Source organism: Falco naumanni, chromosome 4, assembly GCF_017639655.2.
Source record: "Falco naumanni isolate bFalNau1 chromosome 4, bFalNau1.pat, whole genome shotgun sequence".
Taxonomy (NCBI): domain Eukaryota; kingdom Metazoa; phylum Chordata; class Aves; order Falconiformes; family Falconidae; genus Falco; species Falco naumanni.
Window position 1 is genome coordinate 62,908,081 of NC_054057.1, and position 21,897 is coordinate 62,929,977.

At 50.7% G+C, this 21,897-nt stretch overlaps 2 protein-coding genes across 2 annotated transcripts; one reads left to right on the forward strand and one right to left on the reverse strand.

The window, feature by feature from the left end:
• Positions 1-5,093: 5,093 nt before the first annotated feature.
• Positions 5,094-16,402, reverse strand: ABCF2 (ATP binding cassette subfamily F member 2). Its single transcript, XM_040591924.1, has 15 exons — positions 16,273-16,402; positions 15,852-16,020; positions 13,424-13,636; positions 12,309-12,491; positions 11,815-11,986; positions 11,563-11,658; positions 10,389-10,491; positions 10,211-10,306; positions 9,984-10,103; positions 9,377-9,466; positions 9,029-9,139; positions 8,684-8,746; positions 8,095-8,223; positions 7,059-7,262; positions 5,094-5,700 (listed from the first exon to the last, which is right to left on the reverse strand). Exons 2-15 carry the CDS (start codon positions 16,003-16,005, stop codon positions 5,563-5,565), a joined length of 1,872 nt encoding a protein of 623 aa, XP_040447858.1. The 5' UTR covers positions 16,006-16,020; positions 16,273-16,402; the 3' UTR covers positions 5,094-5,562.
• A 182-nt stretch (positions 16,403-16,584) lies between these two features.
• On the forward strand, positions 16,585-20,920 carry CHPF2 (chondroitin polymerizing factor 2). Its single transcript, XM_040592581.1, has 4 exons — positions 16,585-17,321; positions 17,936-18,500; positions 18,955-19,137; positions 19,422-20,920. Exons 1-4 carry the CDS (start codon positions 17,056-17,058, stop codon positions 20,682-20,684), a joined length of 2,277 nt encoding a protein of 758 aa, XP_040448515.1. The 5' UTR covers positions 16,585-17,055; the 3' UTR covers positions 20,685-20,920.
• The last annotated feature ends 977 nt before the right edge of the window (positions 20,921-21,897 follow it).

Genomic DNA, 21,897 nt, shown 5'->3' on the forward strand with positions numbered 1-21,897 from the left:
CACAGCCCCCAACAGAGCAAGCCCCAACTGAGAACTGGCAGGTGCCATGGGGCTGGTTATATAGCAAAGGCAGCAGTACCTCACCTGCCTCAGGTGCAACCCCAAGGAGCAGGACGGACACACATCTGTGACTGATGATTCCTTTTTGCGCTAAGCAAAGGGTAGCTGGCCTGATAGGAGCTTGGAAGTAACTGATTCAATTAAATTTTGAGACCTGACAAAAAGTTTGAGGGTAACACGGGCAAAGAGGTGGGCAAGAGAGGCAAGTTTGCTGATGATACAGAACGGGGAGGAGTGGCTGGTACCCCTACCCCAGAGGCTGCGCTGCTGTTCAGCCAGACCTGGGCAGGCTGGAGCTGGGCAGAGGGGACCTCATGGCGTCCAACCAAGGCCAGTGTAAGGTCCTGCTCCTGGGGAGGGACAGCCCCAGCCACCAGCACGGGCTGGGGGTGACTGCTGGGGGGCAGCTCTGTGGAGAAGGGCCTGGGGGTGCTGGTGGGCAGCAAGTCGCCCATGAGCCTACAGTGTGCTCTCGTGGCCAAGGGGCCAGTGGGACCCTGGGGTGTGTGAGGAGGAATGTGACCAGCAGATCAAGGAAAGTTATCCTCCCTCTCTGCTCTGCCCTGGTGAGGCCATGTCTGCAGCACTGTGTCCAGTGCTGGGCCCCCCAGTTACAGAGGCAGGGAGCTACTGGAGAGGGGCCAGCAGAGGGCTACAAAGATGATGGGGGCAGGAGAATCTGCCCTATGAGGTGGACCTGTTCACCCTGGAGAAGAGAAGGCTGAGGGGACCTTATCAATGTCTACAAATACCTTAAGGGTGAGTGCCAGGAGGATGGGGCCAGGCTCCTGCCAGGGGTGCCCAGCGGCAGGACAAGGGGCAGCGGGCACAGGCTGCACCACAGGCAGCTCCTGCGGAACCTGGTGACAAACTTCTTTCCCCAGAGGGTGCTGGGCACTGGCACAGGCTGCCCAGCGAGGCTGTGGGGTCTCCTTCTCTGGAGCCATCCCAACCCGCCGGGACGTGGCTCTGTGCAGCCTGCCCTGGGAGGGCTGCTTCAGCAGGGGTGTGTGCTCCAGGGGTCCCTTCCAACCCCAGCTATTTTGTGACTCTTATGATTCTGTGAAGGGCAGTAGTATCTCATTCACATGGGGCAGAAGTGCCAGAGAAGAGCTATTCCCAGGTCCACCCAGTGTTTTGGTGAAAAGGGGGGTTCCTGCTTTGTTGGAAGCATGTAAATCAGAGTATTCAAGGTATTGCTTCCAGTATCAAATGAGTGGAACCACTTCTGTGCTATGGAATGGATAATGCATTCAGTGGAGGCTCAGTAACTGCAGGGAACATTGGTCCAGTGACTGAATATAAACATCCCAACAGCCAGGGTTCCTCCCACTATCTCAGCTAGCCTGCTTTTGGGAGTCCTGCCCACTACACACAACAGAGTCTCAAAGGACAGAAGGGAGGCAGTGGGAGGGGATGGGTAACACCCAAAGCAGGTATTTGATCTGTCTTGGAAATCAGCAGTCACACTAGTGATGGTAATGATGATGCAGGAATTCAGCTAAGCCAGGAAAAAAAATGTGCAGCAACACAGTACAGGAGTGAGCAGAATAGAAAAAGTTTTCTGTGCCTGAGATAGAAAAGGAAGCCTTTCTCTCAGCAGGCACCACAACAGATGTTCCATAAAAGGATAATACTAGTATGTACTTTTTGGGGAGGGGATGCTGGTATCTCTGCTCTGCCACGTGTGCTGTCTGCTGCTCAGGGGCACATGTTATACTGGCATATCCTTAGCAAATCACATCTTCCAAGGACCAAGTTTGGGAGACCTCATCGGTCACTCTGTCGGCACTCGTACAGCCAACAGTGTTTCACTGAATTTAGTTTTATTCTAGGCCTGTCCTCACAGGGAGGCACCTGGTCACCCACCCCCAGTGCAAATAAATGTCACCGTGACAAATGGCTCCTAATATCACAGAAGGGGTTCTTGCACCTGAGAATCAGAACGTCCCATCAGTGCATTTTTGAAGGGAAACAGGCTTGGACATTGAGGATGTGGGGTAGTGGGATCCTTCTGGGTATGGGAGTGGCATATTCTGGGATATCTAACAATGTCAAGAGATGTTGGTGGATGACTTGTACTGACAAGGAACAGCACAGAGCTTGCCCCTCTGATGTACATTCCAACCACCCACTGATTTACAGAGCTGTAAATAGCTGAGATCTTTGCGCTGGGAGAGACCATTCACTGCAACTAGAACCATTTCACCTTTTCCACTGGTCATAGCACACAAAGGCACTTTCACAATGAAGGAGCTGTTGGCTGTTGTGTCTCTCCACAGCTGCAGCTTGTGTCTGGCACCAGCATTTAGACACACACAGCTTGTTTTTCTGACAAAATGTTTAGTTGGAGGGAAGCCTTTGGTGGACAAGGAGCAGCAACTGGTCACTCAGCACTAAGCACAGGGAGCCATTATATTGCAAGGGCAGAGGTTCATCCACTAAGCAGTACAGTCAAATCTGAACTCCCAGATTTGGGGAATTACCATCTGCTTCCCTGGATGGCATGGGCTAGAGACCATCCTTTGCTAAATCAGGGACCTATCTGCAACTGAGAAGTTCCTCACATTTCCATTCTGGAAGCTGCCTGCTGGGCTTGACTCATCCCTGTGCTATTTTTGTAGTGTATGGATCGACTCACAACACAGGGATTCCCACAACCCTGCGCTTGATGCAGTATCTGCCACTTTTGGCTGTAGCTGTGTTAGAGTCAACCTCACTTCTAGACTACAAGCAAGAGTAACAGTGTAGAGGCTCTAAGCTACTACTTTCACAGAAGTGACCATCTTAGCAACTAAGGAGCAATTCTCAGTGTATCTATACACTGGTTTTGTGCACGACCAGAAAAGCTCTAGTTGAAACAGTTTAAAATGCCACCACCCCAGCTAGTGGCTGCCTCACTCACAGGAATCAGTACTCTAGGACATCAGCCTGCCACAGCTGCGTCTGTGCAATCTAACAAAACTGCCATAACACAACAGGTTTAAACACCAGACTGATAAAGCATGTACGTGTACTCCATTTTACAAGTCTGGCCTACTGAGACCTCTAGTGTGGTTGCAGCTACTTTTGCTTTGAATGTGCATCTGTGGGCCACCTGTGCTAAATCAGGGACCTGTTTGTAACCGAGAAGTTCCTCTCATTCTGCAGCAGCAGACAGCTAACACAGTTCTCCTTTTTGCTACACCAGCTACAAGAATTCTGCAGCTACTGTCCATCATGCTGGCTGTCATCCCAACATTCCCATGGCCTTCTCAGGATTTTCCATTCCCAAAGAACACCAATCAGCCTTTACAATAACTACTTACCCATCCCTGTCTGTTAACTTCAGAGTACTACACTGTGCGATACTCATTCAATTGACTTTTCAATACAATCTAGACTTTTCTGCAGAACTTGTATGGCATTTATGTTAATCTGCATTATTTTCATTAATCTGCATTGTTCTCTTAGAAAAGACTACCCCCCCCCCCCCCAAGATCATTGCTAAAAACACTGAAAAACCCGACTGTTCTGCACTGTCTACTGGAAGCAGCTGCCATGGTGACATTTGTCCTATGGATGATAGACAGCACTTCTGTAGCAGCAGTCAAAACTTGCATGGTCCCTTTGCAAAAAAAAAAAAAGCCAATAACCACCACCCAAGGAAATTACTCAAAATGTCAGCCACAGATGGCCAGCATCTGAGAAAGTACTGCAAGAGAGTAAAACTACTACATATTTTCCCTATCCTTCAATTTGCCTGTCAACATGTACTGTTGGAACAGGTTAGTGGGTTACATGAACCTTTCATGTGACCAGTGCAGCCATTCTCATCTGTCACAAGTAATTAAAACGGTAACTCATGATCACAAGAAGCTACTTGGTTTGATTTCCTGCTCTTTTCTTGATTACCTTTTGTTTTTTAAATACATGAAAAATGTGTTTTGTTCAAGTTTTTGTGGCACAGTGTGAGGTTTAAACATCAACTTTTCTAAAAATTTGTTAAGTCATGAGACCCCACCTGCAGTGCTATGTCCATCTTTCGGACCCCCAACATAAGTACATGGACCTGTTGGAACAAATCCAGAGGAGGCCACGGAGATGGCCAGAGGGCTGGAGCCCCTCTGCTGTGCAGCCAGGCTGGGAGCGCTGGGGCTGTTCAGCCCGGGGAAGGGAAGGCTCCTGGAGAGCCTGGAGCACCTTCCAGCACCCAAAGGGGCCGGCGAGGAAGCTGGGGAGGGGCTTTTCCCAAGGGCCTGCAGCGCCAGGACAAGGGGGAACGGCTTTGCGCTGAGAGGGCAGATGGAGATCAGAGCTGAGGGAGAAATCCTTCCCTGTGAGGGCGGCGAGGCGCCGGCACGGGCTGCCCAGAGCAGCTGTGGGTGCCCCAGCCCTGGCAGTGCCCAAGGCCAGGCTGGACGGGGCTGGGAGCCACCGGGGCTGGGGGAAGGGGGCCCTGCGCGTGGCAGGGGTGGGACTGGGGGGTCTTTAAGGGCCCTTCCAACCCAAACCATTCTGGTTCCAAGACCAAAAATAAATGTTAAACTAACTTTATTGGATTAGTTTTGTTTAGTTAAACTTGTAAGGAACAAATAATTCATAGTCCAAAAATCCTAAATTATTTGGTCTCATTATTAGACCCATACAGTTCAAGGTGAAGGAAAAAGCATACACCTAAGCAACTCTGTTGTAGAAAACATACACTGGTATTTTCTAGATCCACATTGTCTTTAACTTCCAGTCTTCAGAACCCTTTCAGGTTGTACACCAACAGCAAAAAATGCATGTGTGGCTTGCTCCCCCTTCTGTCACTAACTGGAAAACAGTGCTCACTCTGGATTAACAGTTTCCCAGGTGAGGATCCTACTCACTAGTCTGTATCTCCAGAGCTCAGTACTCACTCTTCGGTGTAGCCCACAAATTCTGGTCATTTTGGTTGTACTGAAGAACCGAACCTTCACCCAGGAAGAAAGGACTCCGCAACTTTACTCAAAGCTCAGCACTGATTTGCCCCAGCATGCCCCAATAACTACTACAACTCACAAAACAAGACTGTTCTTCCCTCTTTATTGACTGATGGATTTTCAGGCAGATCTGTTAATTACACTGTTAAATAATAGTTAAAAACAAACCAAGGCCAGAGGAGTTTGAAGTGAAGTATCTAAACTGAAGCAGAAATTGGGAAGGAAGAGGTGGGAGAAGCTGGGCTGGGGTCTCCACTTCTCTATCAACTGCAGCTCAGACACCCTAACTGCCACCACCATAACCCCAGATCATTAGATTCCAAGGCCTGGCTCAGATGGGACATCATCTAAATATGGAAACAGTTGCCCAGACGTAGCCAGATCAGAGGAGATCTGTCCAGATACAGAGGTGCAAGGCAAGTCAAGGGGAAGCAGTATTGCAGCAATCCTAGAACACAGCCAGAGATAGCAGCAGAGTCCCATTCCAGTTGGCAGATGGGTGAGTCAATTGGCCACTGTCAGTCTCCACAGAGCACCTGACCGACTGCTCTAGAGCTCACACATTGTGGGTCTTTTTGGTGAGCTGCGGATCTTCATCCACCAGCTTTGACTTGAGATGTTCCTTGTAGGCAAGGATGTCACCTTGCCACTTTGTGATTGTCTGCTTCTCGCAGACCCAGATCTCCTGTGCAACCTGAAAGCAAGCACACAAGGAGAGCAGCTTTACAGTACAGTATGTTATAATTTCACAAAAATCAATAAAACTAACCAGAATCTACTCTCTGAAGTCTGGTAAGAAATGAGGTTAGTAACTTTCACACTTCAACTACCAAAGAAAAATACCTGCACTGAATGAACTATCTTACCTAGGGTTTTCTGCATAATTTATACAAGATTTTAGAACTAAAAATCCTTGACTTCTCAACATTATTTTTTTTTTTGTTTATGGACTAAGAAAAGCCTTTCCTGCTGTCTTGGTTTCAGCTGTGATAAGCGTTAATTTTCTTCCTATTACCTGGTATAATGCTGTGTTTTGGATTTAGTATGAGAATAGTGTTGATAGCACACTGATGTTTCAGTTGTTGTGAAGTAGTGCTTACTCTCAAGTCAAGGACTTTTCAGTTTCTCATGCTCTGACAGTGAGCAGGTACACAAGCACCTGGGAGAAAGCAGGGCCAGGACAGCTGACCCGAACTGGCCAAAGGGATATTCCACACCACAGACTGTCACAGTCAGTATCTAAAGAGGGCAGAGTTGGCCAGGAAGGACTGATCGCTGCTCGAGAACTGGCTGGGCGTAAGTCAGTGGGTGGTGAGCAGCTGTAATGTGCATCACTTGTTTTTCTTGGCTTTTACTGCTCTCCTTTTTGTTATCTCCTTTTTCACTACTAATATTATATTATACTTTATTTCAGTTATTAAACTGTTCTTATCTCATCCCATGAGTTTCTCCTTTCCCCCATTCTCCTCCCCATCCCACTAGAGCTGTCAGGGAGCGAGCAAGTGGCTGTGTAGTGTTCAGTTGCTGGCTGGGGTTAAACCCCTGACACCTGCTAAACTGGGCGTTGAAAAAAGGTAGTTCTTGACCTGAACTACTTGGATATAACACACTAAAATATAAAATTATACCTGAACTTGCAGACAAAGCTATAGCTGATAGATGAGTACTTGACATTTGTGTGCGTGTGGTGCAAATTCTTTTGCCTGTGCAGACTGAGTGATAAAACACTGGGCTAGAACTACTCCAGTATAATTTTTAAAAAATCTAGTTAAGGCCTCCACAGTGTGTCATGATTTCCATTTAACTTATTCTTCACTTCACTTTTGTGGTGTGAGGTTTTCTTCTTTCAAGTACCTACTGTTCTCCTAGGCTAGGTCAGTAATCATTTCACATGAACATGGCAAGAGAATAGTGTCCAGTGATTTTTTTTTTTTTTTTTTTCACTCACACACCTTTTTGGGGATAAGTAAGAGCCAGTCAGTTGAAGACACCTTGTTTTAATTACTTAAACTGTCAGAAAGGTGCTCTGACAAAATTCACTACTTTTCTTACCTGCTGGATGAGTCTGAAGTCATGGCTGACAAGCATCATTCCTCCTTCAAATTCATTGATAGCATCTGCCAGAGCATCTATTGTTTCTATGTCCAAGTGGTTGGTGGGCTCATCCAGGAAAAGCATGTGAGGATTCTGCCAGGCCAGCCACGCAAAGCACACACGGCATTTCTGTCCATCAGACAGGTTCCTAATGGGGCTCACCTGAGAAACACAAGACACCATTTGCAGCTCTGCAGTGAAACTTAACAGACCACCATCCTGACCACAAAACATTCAGATCTCACACTGTGTTTCCAGCAGCCACATGACACAAGAGGACAGTTTAGTCAGTCTTACACCTAGGCTAAGCTTCTCTCACCAGCAGAACAAGGGGATTCCAGAGGCTTCTGAAGAAGTGTCCATAGTAAGACCCAGCTGGTGTTGAAGGTTCCAAAGGATAGTTAATTGAGGTCTGACTAGTGTTCACTGCATCCTGACACAATCGTAAAACTACTCTCAACTTCTGGATTGATAAATGGGGAAGAACAATGTAAAAATCAGTGTTGAACTGCAGTGATGAAGACAACTCCTGTCATACATGTGATGTGTGATGTACAGGAACATGTCATCTTTGGACTTTAGAGCACCACTGGTGATCCTACCCTCTTGTTTGAGCCAAGAAGTCCCCACTCCCAGCTGAGAATATGTTCTAGCATTTCTGCCTGGTATTCATCTCAGAAGTAAGAGATAAGCAAAGGAGTTCAAGTTACAGTTAAAATATGCTCAAGTCTAGCACTATGCCACAACTTGTCTTCTCTACACCTGGATTCCGAGGAGGTCACCCATTCCAACCCACATACTGCTGCAATGCAAAGAAAGTTCCTATGAGCTATGAGTTATTTTCTTCTCAGCAGAGACGGAAAAAACATTTTGATGCTGTGACAGGCTATGCTGTGTACTGCATCACACTGTCAGACATCCGCAAAGCAACAGAAAATGCAGCAGCTCTACTTTCCTAACGAGCAAAAACCAAACCTCAACAGCTCATACTCACCTGCTGCTTCCCTGTCAGACCATATCTGCCAATGATTTTTCTCATTTCCTCCTTCTCCTTGATCTCTGGGTAGCATTTCAGCATGTACTCCAGGGGTGAGAGGTCCAAGTCCAACTGCTCTTGCAGGTGCTGACAGAGAAGAAAAGTCAGCTTCAGGCTGTGCAGGCCGCCCACTCCATGGCCAAAAGGACGCGCATCCCCACCTTATTCCCCTCTGGTACCAGCTAAGCAGCAGAATACAAGAGCCAGTAACCCCACTCAGTACCACCACTGTGCTGAACTATTATGGAAAGAGCCTCTTGTTTCAGGAGCAGGAGTGCTGCTTCAGAATAGCGTGCTTGTCCACCACCAAGCACAAGGCAGCCATCTCTCCCATAAAAGGTGAGAGGCTAAACAGAAAGGACCACAGCAAGACTCTTTTCAGGGTAGGAACATTTGCTAGAGCCCATTCAGCCAACAGAACAGTTCCATCCCCTATCTCCAGGCACAGTGGGAGGGGCCTTAGATGTAGAAAGAGGGGCAACATTTCTTATGCCTGACAGCTTTTTCCTTAGCATTTCATGTCCCTGGTGTCTGCTGTAGGGAGTACCTGGTGGTATCTACCAATCTTCACATGCGAGTGCTTGCGAATCATCCCATCTGTGGGCAGCAGCTAGAAAGGGAAGATAAAAGTGTTTCACCAGGGAACCCCTCCTTTTGCTGTATGCCAGAAATACAGAGTCCAGCCATCTCTGCTCTGGCACAGAGGAGTTAGCCTGAACAGATAATATCGGGGGGGGAGGGGGGGGGGGGGAGGGGGGGGGGGGGGCGGGGAAAGCCCTATATTATAGCAAGATCTTAGGATTTCCAAGGCCTGATTGGGGTTCTGGCAAATAAGTGCAGCTTCTTTGAAGACTACCTCAAAAATAAAGGGTAGACAATGTAGGGAGCATACCTCTCCTGTGAGCAGTTTCAGCAGTGTTGACTTTCCAGCTCCATTGGGTCCAACAAGAGCTACACGGGTATCCAGGTCAATCCCAAACTCCAGGTTATTATAGATCCATGGCTGCAAACCGGAGAAATCACGACACATACTATGCCTTTCCACTACTACCCAGAACCTCTGGGCTGCACCTGTAATGCTCTATCCTCAGCAGACTGAGTATTAACACTTCCAATAAGTTTGATCCACTAGTCACATGCTGCAACCTGATCAGAAAGCTTAGTCAAAAGCCTCGTGCTCCCAAAGAAGGCAGGGATACAAGTAATCTCCATACTTCCCATGCATACTCCCTATACTCACCCCATCCTTGGTGTATTTGAAGCTGACGTTCTGCACCATGATGACAGGAGGGGGGATTTTCCCACAGGGTGGGAAATAGAATGACAAAGTCTGTTAACACAGAATAGCCACTTGTTAAGAGAACCTGAAGCACAAGACAACCCAGTTATTCTGGTATAACCTTGCCTGACTACAAACACAATCTGCAGACCAAGGCACTAGACTGTAAGCCCCTCTAGCAACTCACAGATTTATTCTGATTAGTTGCTTACAAGCTCATCCACTGGCTAATAAGTCCCTGCTTCTTTCCCCTTGAAATGTGGTCTTACACTTTTCAAACAAATAGGAGTTGCTCTGAGCATCCGCCCCCACCTTCTCCAAACCTTAGACATTCATTTGTGATTTCTGTATCTGCAAAACAGCCTTATTGATATGACAAATCTCCTCCTCTTTCCACTCTTCAGCATTATGCTATCTGCAGTACAGTCATCCTTGGCATCAGAAAGGGTACACCACTGTGGCTTCCAGCTGTGTCAACCATTCCTGCTGTCAGCTAAAGATCATTCTACTATACCTAGCCAATGTTTCTAATATTGATCTCTAGATGCAGTCCCATGTCTGATCCTACCTTATCATTCACAACTCTCTCTGTCAAGCCAGAAGCCATCATTTTTTGAAGGGTCTTCTCCTTGCTCTGAGCTTGCCTGGCCAGCTTCGCACTACCATGACCAAATCGTGCAATGTAATTCTGCAACAAAACCCAGAGTTGGCTGAAAGCCACAACAACAAGGTTGAGGAGGCGCAGGGATGCCCACCTGCATGGGTAGAAAGATGTTCATGCAGCTAGGCAGATACCTTCATATGGGCAATCTGATCTTGCTCCCAGTGGAATCGCTTCATTTGATTTTCTTCGAGTTCCAAACGAGTCTTTACATACTGATCGTAATTTCCCTAGAAGACCACAGAACATCATAGGTTGCCCGGAGAACAGCTCCTCTGTTTTTGCCAGTTGTGCAGGGCACCATTTACTTACTGTGTAGTACTTCAGTTTGCGGTTGTGCATATGGATTATGTTGGTGCAGACACCATTCAAGAAGTCTTGGGAGTGGGATATCAGCACAAGGATCCGCTTGAACCTGTGGTGCCACGCAAGTTATTAGAAACTAAGCTAGGGAAAGAATTCTTGCTCATTGGCCCTGGTGGTGATTGACAGGGGATTTAAAGACACTGCATCTCTCTTGCCTTCAATCTGATTAAGAACAAAAAGATAACAGCCTTGGAGATGCTCTGGGAAATCTGGAGTAAAGCAGCTACAACCAGCTGCGGTAAGCAAATACTGGAAACATCTCTCATTGTGTTAAAACACTCTTCACTGTAAGACAGTTCACAAAGAGTCGAGAGCTGGCTACCCATGTGGTAGATGACTTGTGCTACTGATGCAACTGACTCCATTGGCATCACAGTTTTTGGAAGTTTCAGCCTTTGCTGCTTACTTTCACCATAATACAGACTACCATCTGTTAGGTTTACTATGCATGGCTCCACTCTAAATCTGCACCACGGCTGGTTAAAGCCTCCCAAAAAAAGAGAGGTTCAAATTACTTCCCTAAAACATCTGACTTCTAAAGCAAGCATGCAAACGGTTCAACTGACAAAACTGACAGAAAAACCTCTGCAAATGAAAAGCCCTTCACTTTAAACTTTGTAACTATTCCTAAGCTTTTTACCTTAAGCCTTAACATTTTACCTTTGTTTACAAAAACCAGTCACCTGACATACTAGAACAAGATGAAACCGACACACTTGGGTACCACTGATCTGTGAAAACAGGGGACCAATATGTAGAAAGATGAGCTGGAAGCCAGCTCTGGAAAACTCACAGTACCGGTACAGCACATGGTGCTGGTACACAGGCTGCCCCCAGCTTCCAAGGAAGTAGCTTTAACCAGGTAGCCCCAACCAGCATTTTTCATTTCTTCAGTAAGGGAAAGACAGGGGCTTGTCTTGAATTCACCACCCCTTGCATCAAGAACTCTTCCACAGTCATGTGTAGCAGCAAGCACAAGAAGATGTCACCAGTACCACAATATAGTTATGTAGCCACAGGAACTATAGCCAGTTACCCCTGTAGCACCTGCTCATGTGCTGATTAGGTGTTCCAGCAGAAAAGCACAACTCAGAGAAACAGCAGACTCCTTCATGCTTACGTTTTCAGCTCTTCCTCCAACCACACACAGGCATCCAGGTCAAGGTGGTTTGTGGGCTCATCTAGAAGCAGCATGAAAGGCCGAATGAAGAGGGCTCTGAAAGGAGAAGGGAGATGACACAGTAGGGTAAATGCAGGTAACCCAAAGCCTCTCAGCTCTGCTCCCAGTTCTTAGAACTGTGTATGTGGCTCTGCAGAGTCAAGAGCAGGCAGGCATTCTCCCAGGAACCAGCAGGCAGTATATACCACTCACCTAGCAAGAGCCACCCTCATTCGCCAGCCACCGCTAAAGTCCTTCAGCTTCTTCCTCTGCATGGCTGGTGTGAACCCCAAACCATGAAGGATCCGTGAGGCCCGTGCTTCTGCCTTGTCAGCATCCAGCTCCTCCAGACGTTCATATAACTCCAAGAGTTTCTCACACTCCGCTGAAAGAAAGCCTGCCTGTCAGCACTTCTACCAATAAAGGGCTCTCACCTGCACCTCTATACAGCTGGGAAAGCTCACAGTCCATCTGCTTTATCACCGTTCAGCCCCCTCCATTCCCGAACCTGAGACACTTCTTAAGAAGCTGCATGGAATAATTTCATCTAAAGTGTAATCCTACAGGACTTTTCAACCATTACAGGGCAGCTGGGGGAAATAGATACTGTAACATGTAAAAACTCTGCCAAGGAACCTAAATAAGCCCTTTTCTTCAGTGAGGAGGGAAATGGAGGAAATGTCCCTTGGGACTCCAAGAAGCTTTACCATCTTCATGAGCCAGACGTTCTGCCTCTCGTTCTAACATGGCCCTCTCTGTATCCACCTCCATCACACACTGGAGAGGGGTCTTGTCACTGGGAGGCATCTCTCGAGTCAGGTGATAGATGTCAATATGCTCTGGGATGGGCACTTCTCGCTTCCCAATAGCTGACAAAAGCATGGATTTCCCTGTGTGCAGACAGACACTCCACATCATTGTTGGATTCAGTGAGATACAACATCACAGAGAAATGGATGAGATGCAGTCAGATCCCACCAATTCCCTCCCTTTCCAACCCCTGAAAATCCTTGGGAATTTCTTGCTCAAGAGGCCAGAAGAACTAGAAGCACAGCAGAGCATACTGCCTCACTGCAATAGGCTGCCCCCCCCAGCTAAGGCTCATCACCTGAGGGACAGGACTGAAACAAGAAGAATCTCTTTGGAAACCACTGCAGTTCAGCCCTTGCCCGGATTTAGGGAACCTTCTCTCTGCTGTGTACTTTCTGTTGCCTAACCAGGTCCGACACCTGCTACCAGGACCCCAGATTCTAAAGACTCCTAACATAGAGGAATGTTATGCACCCGTCATTAGGGACCCAGGTATTTTCCTGAAAGTTAAAACAACTGGTCACTCTTACTAGCTCCTCCTCAAGTACACCCATATTCTGCATCTCTCCATGTAGTGTCACCTTCTCCAGGGACTATACAGTTGTTTTCCCACTCAGGCCAAACCACACACTCCCTACTCCTCCACACTGTGCAAGTTCTTTGACCAATACCATCATCATTGGATTTACTGACACTGCTAAACAAGTCCTGCAAACAGGAATAAGGCAGATTCACAGATCCCAGACATCTCACCCAAATCTCACCAGAAACAAGTTCAAATGCACAGTCCAAAGCTAGAATGCAACCTCATACCTCCACCAGCAATACTAGCAATTCCTCTTCCTGGGTGGGGAGAGATGAGAGAATGGAAACTGCCATCTCCCAGCCACATCTGTCTAACAGCCCTATTTCTGGTTTCCAGTATCTACCACCTGCATCTGTCCAGCTTCTCAGCAGGACAGTATCCTCACCGAGCTCCAAGCAGCCCAGGTCACCGTGCCCCACAGCTTACCAATCCCATTCAGTCCAATGAGGCCGTAGCGCCTTCCGGAGTTCAGCTCCAGTTTTGTATCACTCAGCAGCTCCTGACCGTGGAAGGTCAGCGAGAGGTTAATGATGTGCACATCAGTGCTGTTGGGATGGGAGGCCAGCACTCCTGTCACAGCACGGGCAGCAGCTTTCTTTAATTCAAAGTCCTCCAGCTCCTTTGTAAGAGCATCCACCTCTATATGCAGAAACAGACCAGAGGTGTTAGTGATTTACAGATACAAGGGAAGCCATAAGCCCCAATAGGCCCACGACTACAAAAACAACTCCCATGTCCCCATTTCTACAGAAATGTTGAGGAGGCCCAGAAGCAATGACACTCTGCTTTTCAGCTTAGCAGATGGATACGTATGGTCTAACAGGAACTTCCACCTGCTCTCTCTAAAAAAATATGACCATTAGGACCAAGCGAGCTGCCAGAACAGCTAGCCTGTTATCCAAGAATGATGGGACTAGCTCTCACTGCAGGAAGGGCTGGGATGGTAAGAGAATTTATAAAGTGTTGCTTGCAAGCTTAAGGAAGGGCCTGGCCAAAGGAAAACTTGGGTAGAAAATAAATGAAGGGAAAGCTGCAAGAAGAAAAGCAGCAGCAGCATTGGAATAGGCCCTACCAATTTTTGCGAAGCTAATATGCCCATATGCATGCCCCCACCTCTTCCTTTCCTCCCACAGTATAAGCACACCTTTCCTATCATAGTGATCTGTTGCAGCCCAGCATTTGCAGTCCAATTTTTGGTGAAACAATGCCATTAGAAGAAGAAAACGGCACTGAGAATCTCAGCAACATTCCAGCTTCTCAAAGCAGAGACCTGGCATTCAGATTGTTTGTGTTCAGACCACTGAGGGATAGCACCCTGGCTCTCAACGTCTAGCACTCCTGGCAAAAACTCTGCAAAACCACTGTTATTGCCAAGGCTAACGTGCCTTACCCAAGAAGGAGCAAAAGATGCCGACTGTGCTGACACAGGACCCTCTCTGAAATCACGGGCAGCACAAGCAGACCAGTTGGATAAACAAGCAAACCAGATGAGCGAGAAGAGGGCAAGGCAGCTTTATCCTTGATGCATAACAACTTCACAGGGAACTGCTAGTAAGAAACAGGCACATATCGACCCACACTGCCTGCCCTCCGACATCCTCGCTGCTTTACCAGCCTGCCCTGCACTCCCAGCGCCTGCTCACCGCCACGGCTCTGCCGCAAGCCCAGCCGCCTGCCCCGCCCGCAGCCCCCGCCGGCCGTGGCACTGGCAGCCGCAGGCAGAGCGCTCCCGCCCGGCCCGGCCCAGCTCGGCGCGGCTCGACCCGGCGGAAGGCGCAGGGCCCGAAGCCTGAGCCCGCCGCGGCTCCCCAGGCTCCACCAATCGGAAGGCGCTATGCAAATGAACCGCGGGAGCGGACGGCGATTGGCTGATTCGGCGCGGGCGGGCGCCAGGGCCGCCCCGCCGCAAGACCGCCCCGGCTGGGCCAGCGCGCGTCCGGCACCGGCGGCCCCAGCACCGGCCCGGATGGCAGCACCGCGCAGGAGCGCACCCGGGACCGCCAGCAAAGAGCAGGGTCCTCGGGAGACCGCCCCCCCCGCGTCTCTGTCACGCATCGAGTGCCTCTTAAAACTGCACTGTGGGCTGAGTCTGAAAAAAACTTGCGTGCCCATCTGCCGGCGGGTCACCAGGCGGGCTAAAGCAAGGACCGACTCAACCCTCTCTCTCCGTAAGCTTTACCTTGCCTATTTCCTTTAGGGAGGTCAACAGCTCTTTGTTGACACAGTCTCTTTCCTAAGATAGCCAGGCTCTCAGTTTCTGCAAACGAGATATGGCCCAGAAAAACAGAACAGACAGGGCCATAGCCGTAAGAACAGTAAGAATTGAGGCACTACAGTGGTTCCTGCAGCGTGGGGCTGGGGGGGAACCCAACAAAAACTCGAACAGGGCTGGGCATAAAGTACCAGAAGATCAGGACCGTATCTGACAGGGCAAAAACACCATCAGCACCGTCGATCTTCACACTGCAAGTCTGAAGTGAGGGCCGAGGGAGCCCCTCACCTGCACAGCCTACGGACAGCCGCCACGGATCGCTGTAAGTGTCCGGCTGGCTCACAGGAGATGAGGTGGCCCTAACGGGAGGCACCGCGGCTGGCCCAGCTCGGCGCAAGCACGTGCCCACGGGTATCTCATCCGAGGAGAAACGGAAGTCCCAGCTCTCCGAGCCGCGGGCACAACCGATCGCGCACCGTTCTGCCCACCGGCAGCCCCGGCCGGGCGCTGCCAACGCCGGAACGCGCGGGGCTGCCGGGCTGAGCCCCACCGAGGGCTCCGCGGGGGCGCCGGGGAGTTCGGGCACGAGCCAGGCGCCCGCCGGCGCGGCAGCACCGGCATCGCGGCGTGGCCGCCTCTTACCTGGCAGCGACGTCCCGTTGGCCTCCGGGGGCCTGACCTCCTGCGGCTCCGTCCCGGCATCGCCGTTCTCCTCCGGGGCTCGGCGCGGCCGCTGCCGGGCCTTGGCCGCCTCCTTCTTCTTGGCCGCCTTCTTCTTGGCCAGGTCCGAGGGCATGGCGCGGCGGAGGCGCTGCGGCGGAGGTGCGACAGGCGCCGTTAGGCCGCGACGATCCGATCCGGCCCGCCCCGCCCCAGCCCGGCCGCCCCGCCCCGGCGGGCCCGCGAGCCGCCCGGCCCGGACCACGCGGCGCCGCCGGGCCCGGCCGAGGGCCAGCCAGCCGCCCGCCCGCCCGCTAGGCTGCCCTGCCCGGCGGCGGCGGCGCGGCCCGGCCCGCTCCGCTCCTCCTGCTCGCCCCGCCGCGCCGCCAAGCCCCTCCCGCACCGGCGGCTCCGCGCTTTCCTTCTGTCGCAACAGGACAGCTGCTACCGCGTGCGCACGCCCTGCCCCCCGCGGCGGCGACCAATCGTAGCGCGTAGCGTCACCCGCGCCGGGCCGCCGCACGCCTCTGGGAAGCCGAGTCCGCGTGCCCGCCGCCGCCCGGGCCCGGCCGCGCCGCCGCCTGCCGGGCACTGCGCGTCCCGGCATGCCCCGCGCCAGGCCCCGCCCCCGCCGAGAGCCGGGGACTCTGGCCCGCCGTACAATAGAGGCGGTGGTGTTGGAGGGCAGAGCGGCCGCCGCGGCGCTATAGCGCGGAGCGGGGAAGCGGAGCGGAAGCGGAAGGGCGGCTGGTCGCGATGAGGCGGCTGAGGTGGCAGCGGCGGGAGCGGGGCCCGGTGGGAGCCGCTGCCGCCCCCCGCGCCCCCGGCACGGAGCTCTGCACCGGCCCCATCGCCGGCTTGCGCGCTGGAGGGCTGCCGTGCCTTGCCTGCAGGTGAACGAGCCCGGGGGCTGCTGAGCCGCGGGGGCCGGCCCGGAGGGTGGTGCGCGGCGCCGCGCCTCCAGCCGCCCGCTGTCTCGGCAGGGCCCGCCGCGGCCCGCGCCGCGCCGCCTCGGCGCCCTAGGCTAGCGATGCTCCGCGACCGCCGTGTCTCCGAGCGCCGGAGCGGCCCCCGGAGCCCGCCCCGGTCGTAGCGGGCCTGCGGCCGCCACGACCCCCTGCCTTGCCTCGGACCGGGCTGGACCAGACCGGCCCGGCGGCTGGACGTCGCCCCGCTGGCCCCCGCCATGCGCCTGGCTGCGCTGCTGGCCGCGCTGCGGCCCGTGCTGCCGCTCGTCCTGGGCCTCTCGCTGGGCTGCAGCCTGAGCCTGCTGCGCGCCTCCTGGAGCCAGAGCGGGGCCGAGGAGCAGTGCCTGGGGGCGGCGGGCCGCCCCGGGCCCCTCGGCGGCGCAGCTCGCCCAGAGGCCGCAGATGGCACAGGCCACGAGGATTTCAGGCCCAGGATTGTTCCGTACTACCGAGACCCCAACAAGCCTTACAAAAAAGTGCTCAGGTAACATCTGTTCTTTTGGCTTGGCTTTTCTTCGGGGAGGATAATCCCATATGGATGGCACTTGGGGTTCCAAGTCCTCTGGCAAGTTAACAGGCTCAGAGTGGAATACGCCATTTGATGTACCTTGTGTAGTAGCAGCATGGTGCAGCAAGGCAGTGGCTGAGATTGTTACTTCAAAGAGGTGCAAGAGAAGTGTCTTAAGAAGTTAATTAAAAAACAAAAATGCCCAAGAACATTGAGAGTACTTCTCCCTAAGAGAACGTGTTAAATTAGACTTCAAAACTTTTTTAACCCGTCTATTCAATAGGAAAATATTGAGCAATTAATAGTATTATATATAACTTGCAAGTGGTTAGCTCTGGTTTGTTTTTAATTACACTAGCACAGTTTCCTAGCTTAGATAAATGATGTGAGATTGTAGTTTCCTTGAAGGAAGCGAGTGTCTTTACAAAATGGGATTTTTCCTAGTGAGTCTTCTCTTAAAGCTCTACTTCTGGGCTTAATTGTTTCGCCACTGGTAGACTCCAGCAGATAAAGACTTATTCCAAGTTACCATCATCCTTTGATTTTTGTTGTCCAGCTGTTTGTCATGCAGGTATGTCCTTCCTTTACAGAACTCGCTACATCCAGACAGAATTGGGATTCCATGAGAGACTGTTTGTAGCTGTGCTGACCTCCAAGGCTACCTTGAATACGTTGGCAGTGGCAGTGAACAAGACAGTAGCCCATCACTTCCCACGCCTGCTGTACTTTACAGGGTTGCGCAGTGCCAAGGTGCCTCATGGCATGGTGCTGGTGGCCCACGGGGATGAGCGTCCCATTTGGCTCATGTATGAGACCATGAACTATATCCATCAGCATTTTGTTTCTGACTATGACTGGTTCTACGTCATGCAGGATGACACCTATGCCCAGGCTGAACAGGTCAAGGCTCTGGTGACACACCTAAGTATTAACCAGGACGTGTACCTGGGACGAGCAGAGGAGTTTATCGGGGCAGATGAACAGGCCCGCTATTGTCATGGTGGCTTTGGCTACCTGATCTCCCGCAGCCTGCTCCTTAAGCTCCACCCACACCTGGACAACTGTCGCAATGAGATCCTTAGTGTGCGGCCAGATGAGTGGCTGGGGCGCTGCATCATCGATTTCCTTGGCATCACTTGTGTTTCCCAGCTCCAGGTACTCCCCCTTCTCAGGGTTTTGTGTTAGCTAGGCCTGACAACCCATGCTCTTACTAGTTCCCTGCAGCATAGCAAAGGGGCTGGCTTTTTCTGTGAGCCTCTGCTGTGAGTTACAGAGGAAGAAGGGGCTGCGTGGTGTGGTGGCATTGGGGAGAGGCCTGTAATCAAAGCTGAGATGCTGAAGGAGAAAACATATACAGTATTTAATTTTCACCTTGCTAGCAGATGCTGATCCACAGGCTTTTACCCTGGAGGCTAGGTAAAGGGCATGTTGGTACCAAGAACCAAGCGGACATGTAGTATGGGGGGATAAGGTGGGGGACAACGACTCTATTTTCATCTCTGGGTACTGCAGTCAGTGTGGAAGGAGGGACGAATGCATGTCTGGAGTGAGAGAAGGCTTCTCTGTGAACTTTTTCCATGCCAGTCTTTCTGGCTCTTGTCCACTTCAGGGCCAGCAATACCACACCTATGAACTGGCCAAAAATACTGAGCTGGAGAAGGAGGAGGAGGAGGAGTTCCAAGCAGCTCTTGCTGTGCACCCTGTTTCTGATGTGACCCTGATGTACCGGCTGCACAAGCACTTCAGCAGGATCCAGCTGGACAGAGCCTACCAGGAGATCCAGGACCTCCAGGTATGCGGTGAGAGATATCTGCAAAAACTCAACCAAACAGGTTTCCTTTTCTTTCAACGTAGCAAAGGAAGATTACTGCTTCTTTTTGTAGATGACTGTCAGCCAGACACAGGATATAGTCATGTGTCTCAGAAATAGCTCTTCTGACATGATGTTATCCAAAACGACTGTTGTGATACTACCAAGATACAGTTCTAGGTGGTGAGGCAGGCCTGGGTGGGAGAGATGAACCAGATCTCTTTGAGAAAGAGGTAGGGATTTGTATGTGTTCTCTCTTTGCACAGATGCAGATCAGGAACCTGACATCACTGACCCCTGCAGGTGAGGCAGGCTTGACATGGCCTGTGGGCATTAATGCCCCATTTCTTCCAAAGTCACGTTTCGAGGTAATCAGCTGGGAGTACTTCACTGAGCAGCACCTCTTCTCCTGTCCTGATGGCTCCCCCAAGTGTGAGCTCTCTGGAGCCAACAAAGCAGATGTCAGTGAAATCATTGAGTCTGCACTTGAGCAACTTAACAGCCGCTACCAACCGCTGCTCCGTTTCAGCAAGCGGCAGTTGCTGAATGGCTATCGGCGTTTTGACCCCACACGGGGCATGGAGTATACGCTGGACCTGCTGCTGGAGGCAGTGACCCAAAAGGGCCACAGTCATGTTCTGGCCAAACGAGTGAGCTTGGTGAGGCCCTTAAGTAAGGTGGAAATTATTCCCATGCCATATGTGACAGAGGCCACACGGGTGCAACTGGTGCTTCCCTTGACAGTGCAGGACCTGGATTTTGTGGCAAATTTCCTAGATATGTTTGCTATGAACACACTGGACACACATGATAATGCCTTGCTGACTTTGCTTTTCATCTACCATCCCTATGATGCCCAGCGAGTCAGCCAGGTGGATGTTTTTGCTGGAGTCAAAGCTATGGTAGGAGAGCTGGAGAAACGCTATGCAGAAGTTAAAATCCCCTGGATTAGTGTTAAAACTGAGGTGCCATCACAAGTGAAACTCATGGATATAGTCTCAAAGAAGCACCCTGTGGACACACTATTCTTCTTGGCCAGTGTTTGGACAGAAATCAACATGGAGTTCCTGAACCGCTGCCGCATGAATACTATCAGCAATTGGCAGGTCTTTTTCCCAGTGCATTTCCAAGAATTCAACCCTGCACTGGTGTACCGTGGTGAGCAGACAGCTTCCTCCAGCACTGACTTCCTGAGGGATGGGCATTTTGACAGACATTCCTTTGCTGAGGCCTGCTTTTATAACTCTGACTACATGACAGCACGCACGAAGCTAGCAGCTGATATCCTAGATCGAGATGAGGTGCTGGAGAGCATGGAGGTATTTGATGTCTTCCTCCACTATTCTGGTCTGCACCTATTTAGGGCTGTGGAGCCAGGGTTAGTGCAGAAATACGCACTGAGGAGCTGCAATCCCCGACTTAGTGAGGAGTTATACCACCGCTGTGTGGTTAGTAACTTGGAAGGACTTGCATCCCGCTCGCATTTAGCCATGGCCCTCTTTGAGCAGGAACAGGCTAACAGCACTTGAGAGACAAGAAACATCAAGAGCTTCTCAGCACCTTAATACTTGGCACTTTTCATCCCCTTCCCAGCCTTGCCATGGGTGAAGGGCATGTGAGGTCAAGGGAGGAGGAAGACTTTCCCAGCCCTGCTCTGAGGCACTGGCACGGGCTATGGAGAGAGAGGCTGTTTCTGGGAGGGGGTTGTGTGTGGGGGTTTGTTTGTTTGGGTTTTTTTTTTTAAATAAATAAAAGTTTATTTCCAGGCAGACTCAATGTGGTTCCTTGTAAACCTGATAGCATCTGGGATGAGGGATATAAAACAAGCTGTAGTCGACCTTACTTAATTCATGCAATTCTGCCAAGCAGTGCAGAGTGAGTGAATACAAGCTATGTACTGGAACAGTTACCTCAGCTTTGCTACCTTCAGTGCTGCTGTTGCACCCTCTTGTGTGTTTGTGTCCTCATGCATTTATTTTTCAAGGAGGCATAAACACAGCTTGTCTAGTTTGCTGCTGGACAGAGCTATTCAGTGCACTTTCACTTCGCTTTGTTTGGTTCCTCCACAACTGCAGAACATTCATTTTGTAATGTAATCTGGGAAGGTGAAGGAGCAGAAAATTCCCTTTGGCATGCACTAAACTTGCTTCAGTTGGGCTGAGCATGGTGGTGTGATACGGGGCTGCTGTATGCCCTAGAGAGCAACCAGGAACTGTTGGAAGGATCCCATCAACTAACTTTCAGTTCTGCAGATTGAGCAAGTATTATCCCTGAAAGTAACAGATTGTCACTTGCTGTCATAGATGGGCAGATGACAAGGCTAGCAGATTTAGCTGTTCAGCCCCAATTTGATAACTTGGTAAGTCCTGCACCTATTGAAGCAGTAAGTCTGTGCAGCTGTTCCAAGGGACAGAAAATTCCTTGGTTACGCCGCACTTCTTGCTTGTGCTCCTGGCTCTAGATGGCTCCAGGCAGCTTTGGCACCTGGTGATTTCCATTGGGTATATCCTGCTACTTGCCATGTGCATCTTAATGGAAGCAGGCAACTGTTTGCTTATTCTCAGGGGCTGTTATTCCCAGCTGATGTCTAGGTTTTCATTAATGTAATCTGCTAAATAGATTAAAAGATGTCTTTTTAATGACTGGGTATGAGTTTTCAGTGTATTCCTACAGGAACAGGGTTTTGGCCAAATGTTGCTCATTATATTTGGTTATTTGAATGGCAAAAATATTGGTAAAAGC

Bases quoted from the DNA above. Each gene is read 5' to 3' on its own strand.
- ABCF2 (XM_040591924.1), bottom strand. From the start codon at position 16,005: ATGCCCTCGGACCTGGCCAAGAAGAAGGCGGCCAAGAAGAAGGAGGCG. The intron at 10,104-10,210 runs GTATCTGCCTAG...GTTTTGTTGCAG, and splicing joins ATCAGATTGCCCATATGAAG to AATTACATTGCACGATTTGG. The intron at 8,747-9,028 runs GTATGCTCCCTA...TTCCCTTTCTAG, and splicing joins TGAAACTGCTCACAGGAGAG to CTGCTGCCCACAGATGGGAT.
- CHPF2 (XM_040592581.1), top strand. From the start codon at position 17,056: ATGCGCCTGGCTGCGCTGCTGGCCGCGCTGCGGCCCGTGCTGCCGCTC. The intron at 17,322-17,935 runs GTAACATCTGTT...CTTCCTTTACAG, and splicing joins CCTTACAAAAAAGTGCTCAG to AACTCGCTACATCCAGACAG. The intron at 18,501-18,954 runs GTACTCCCCCTT...TGTCCACTTCAG, and splicing joins CTTGTGTTTCCCAGCTCCAG to GGCCAGCAATACCACACCTA.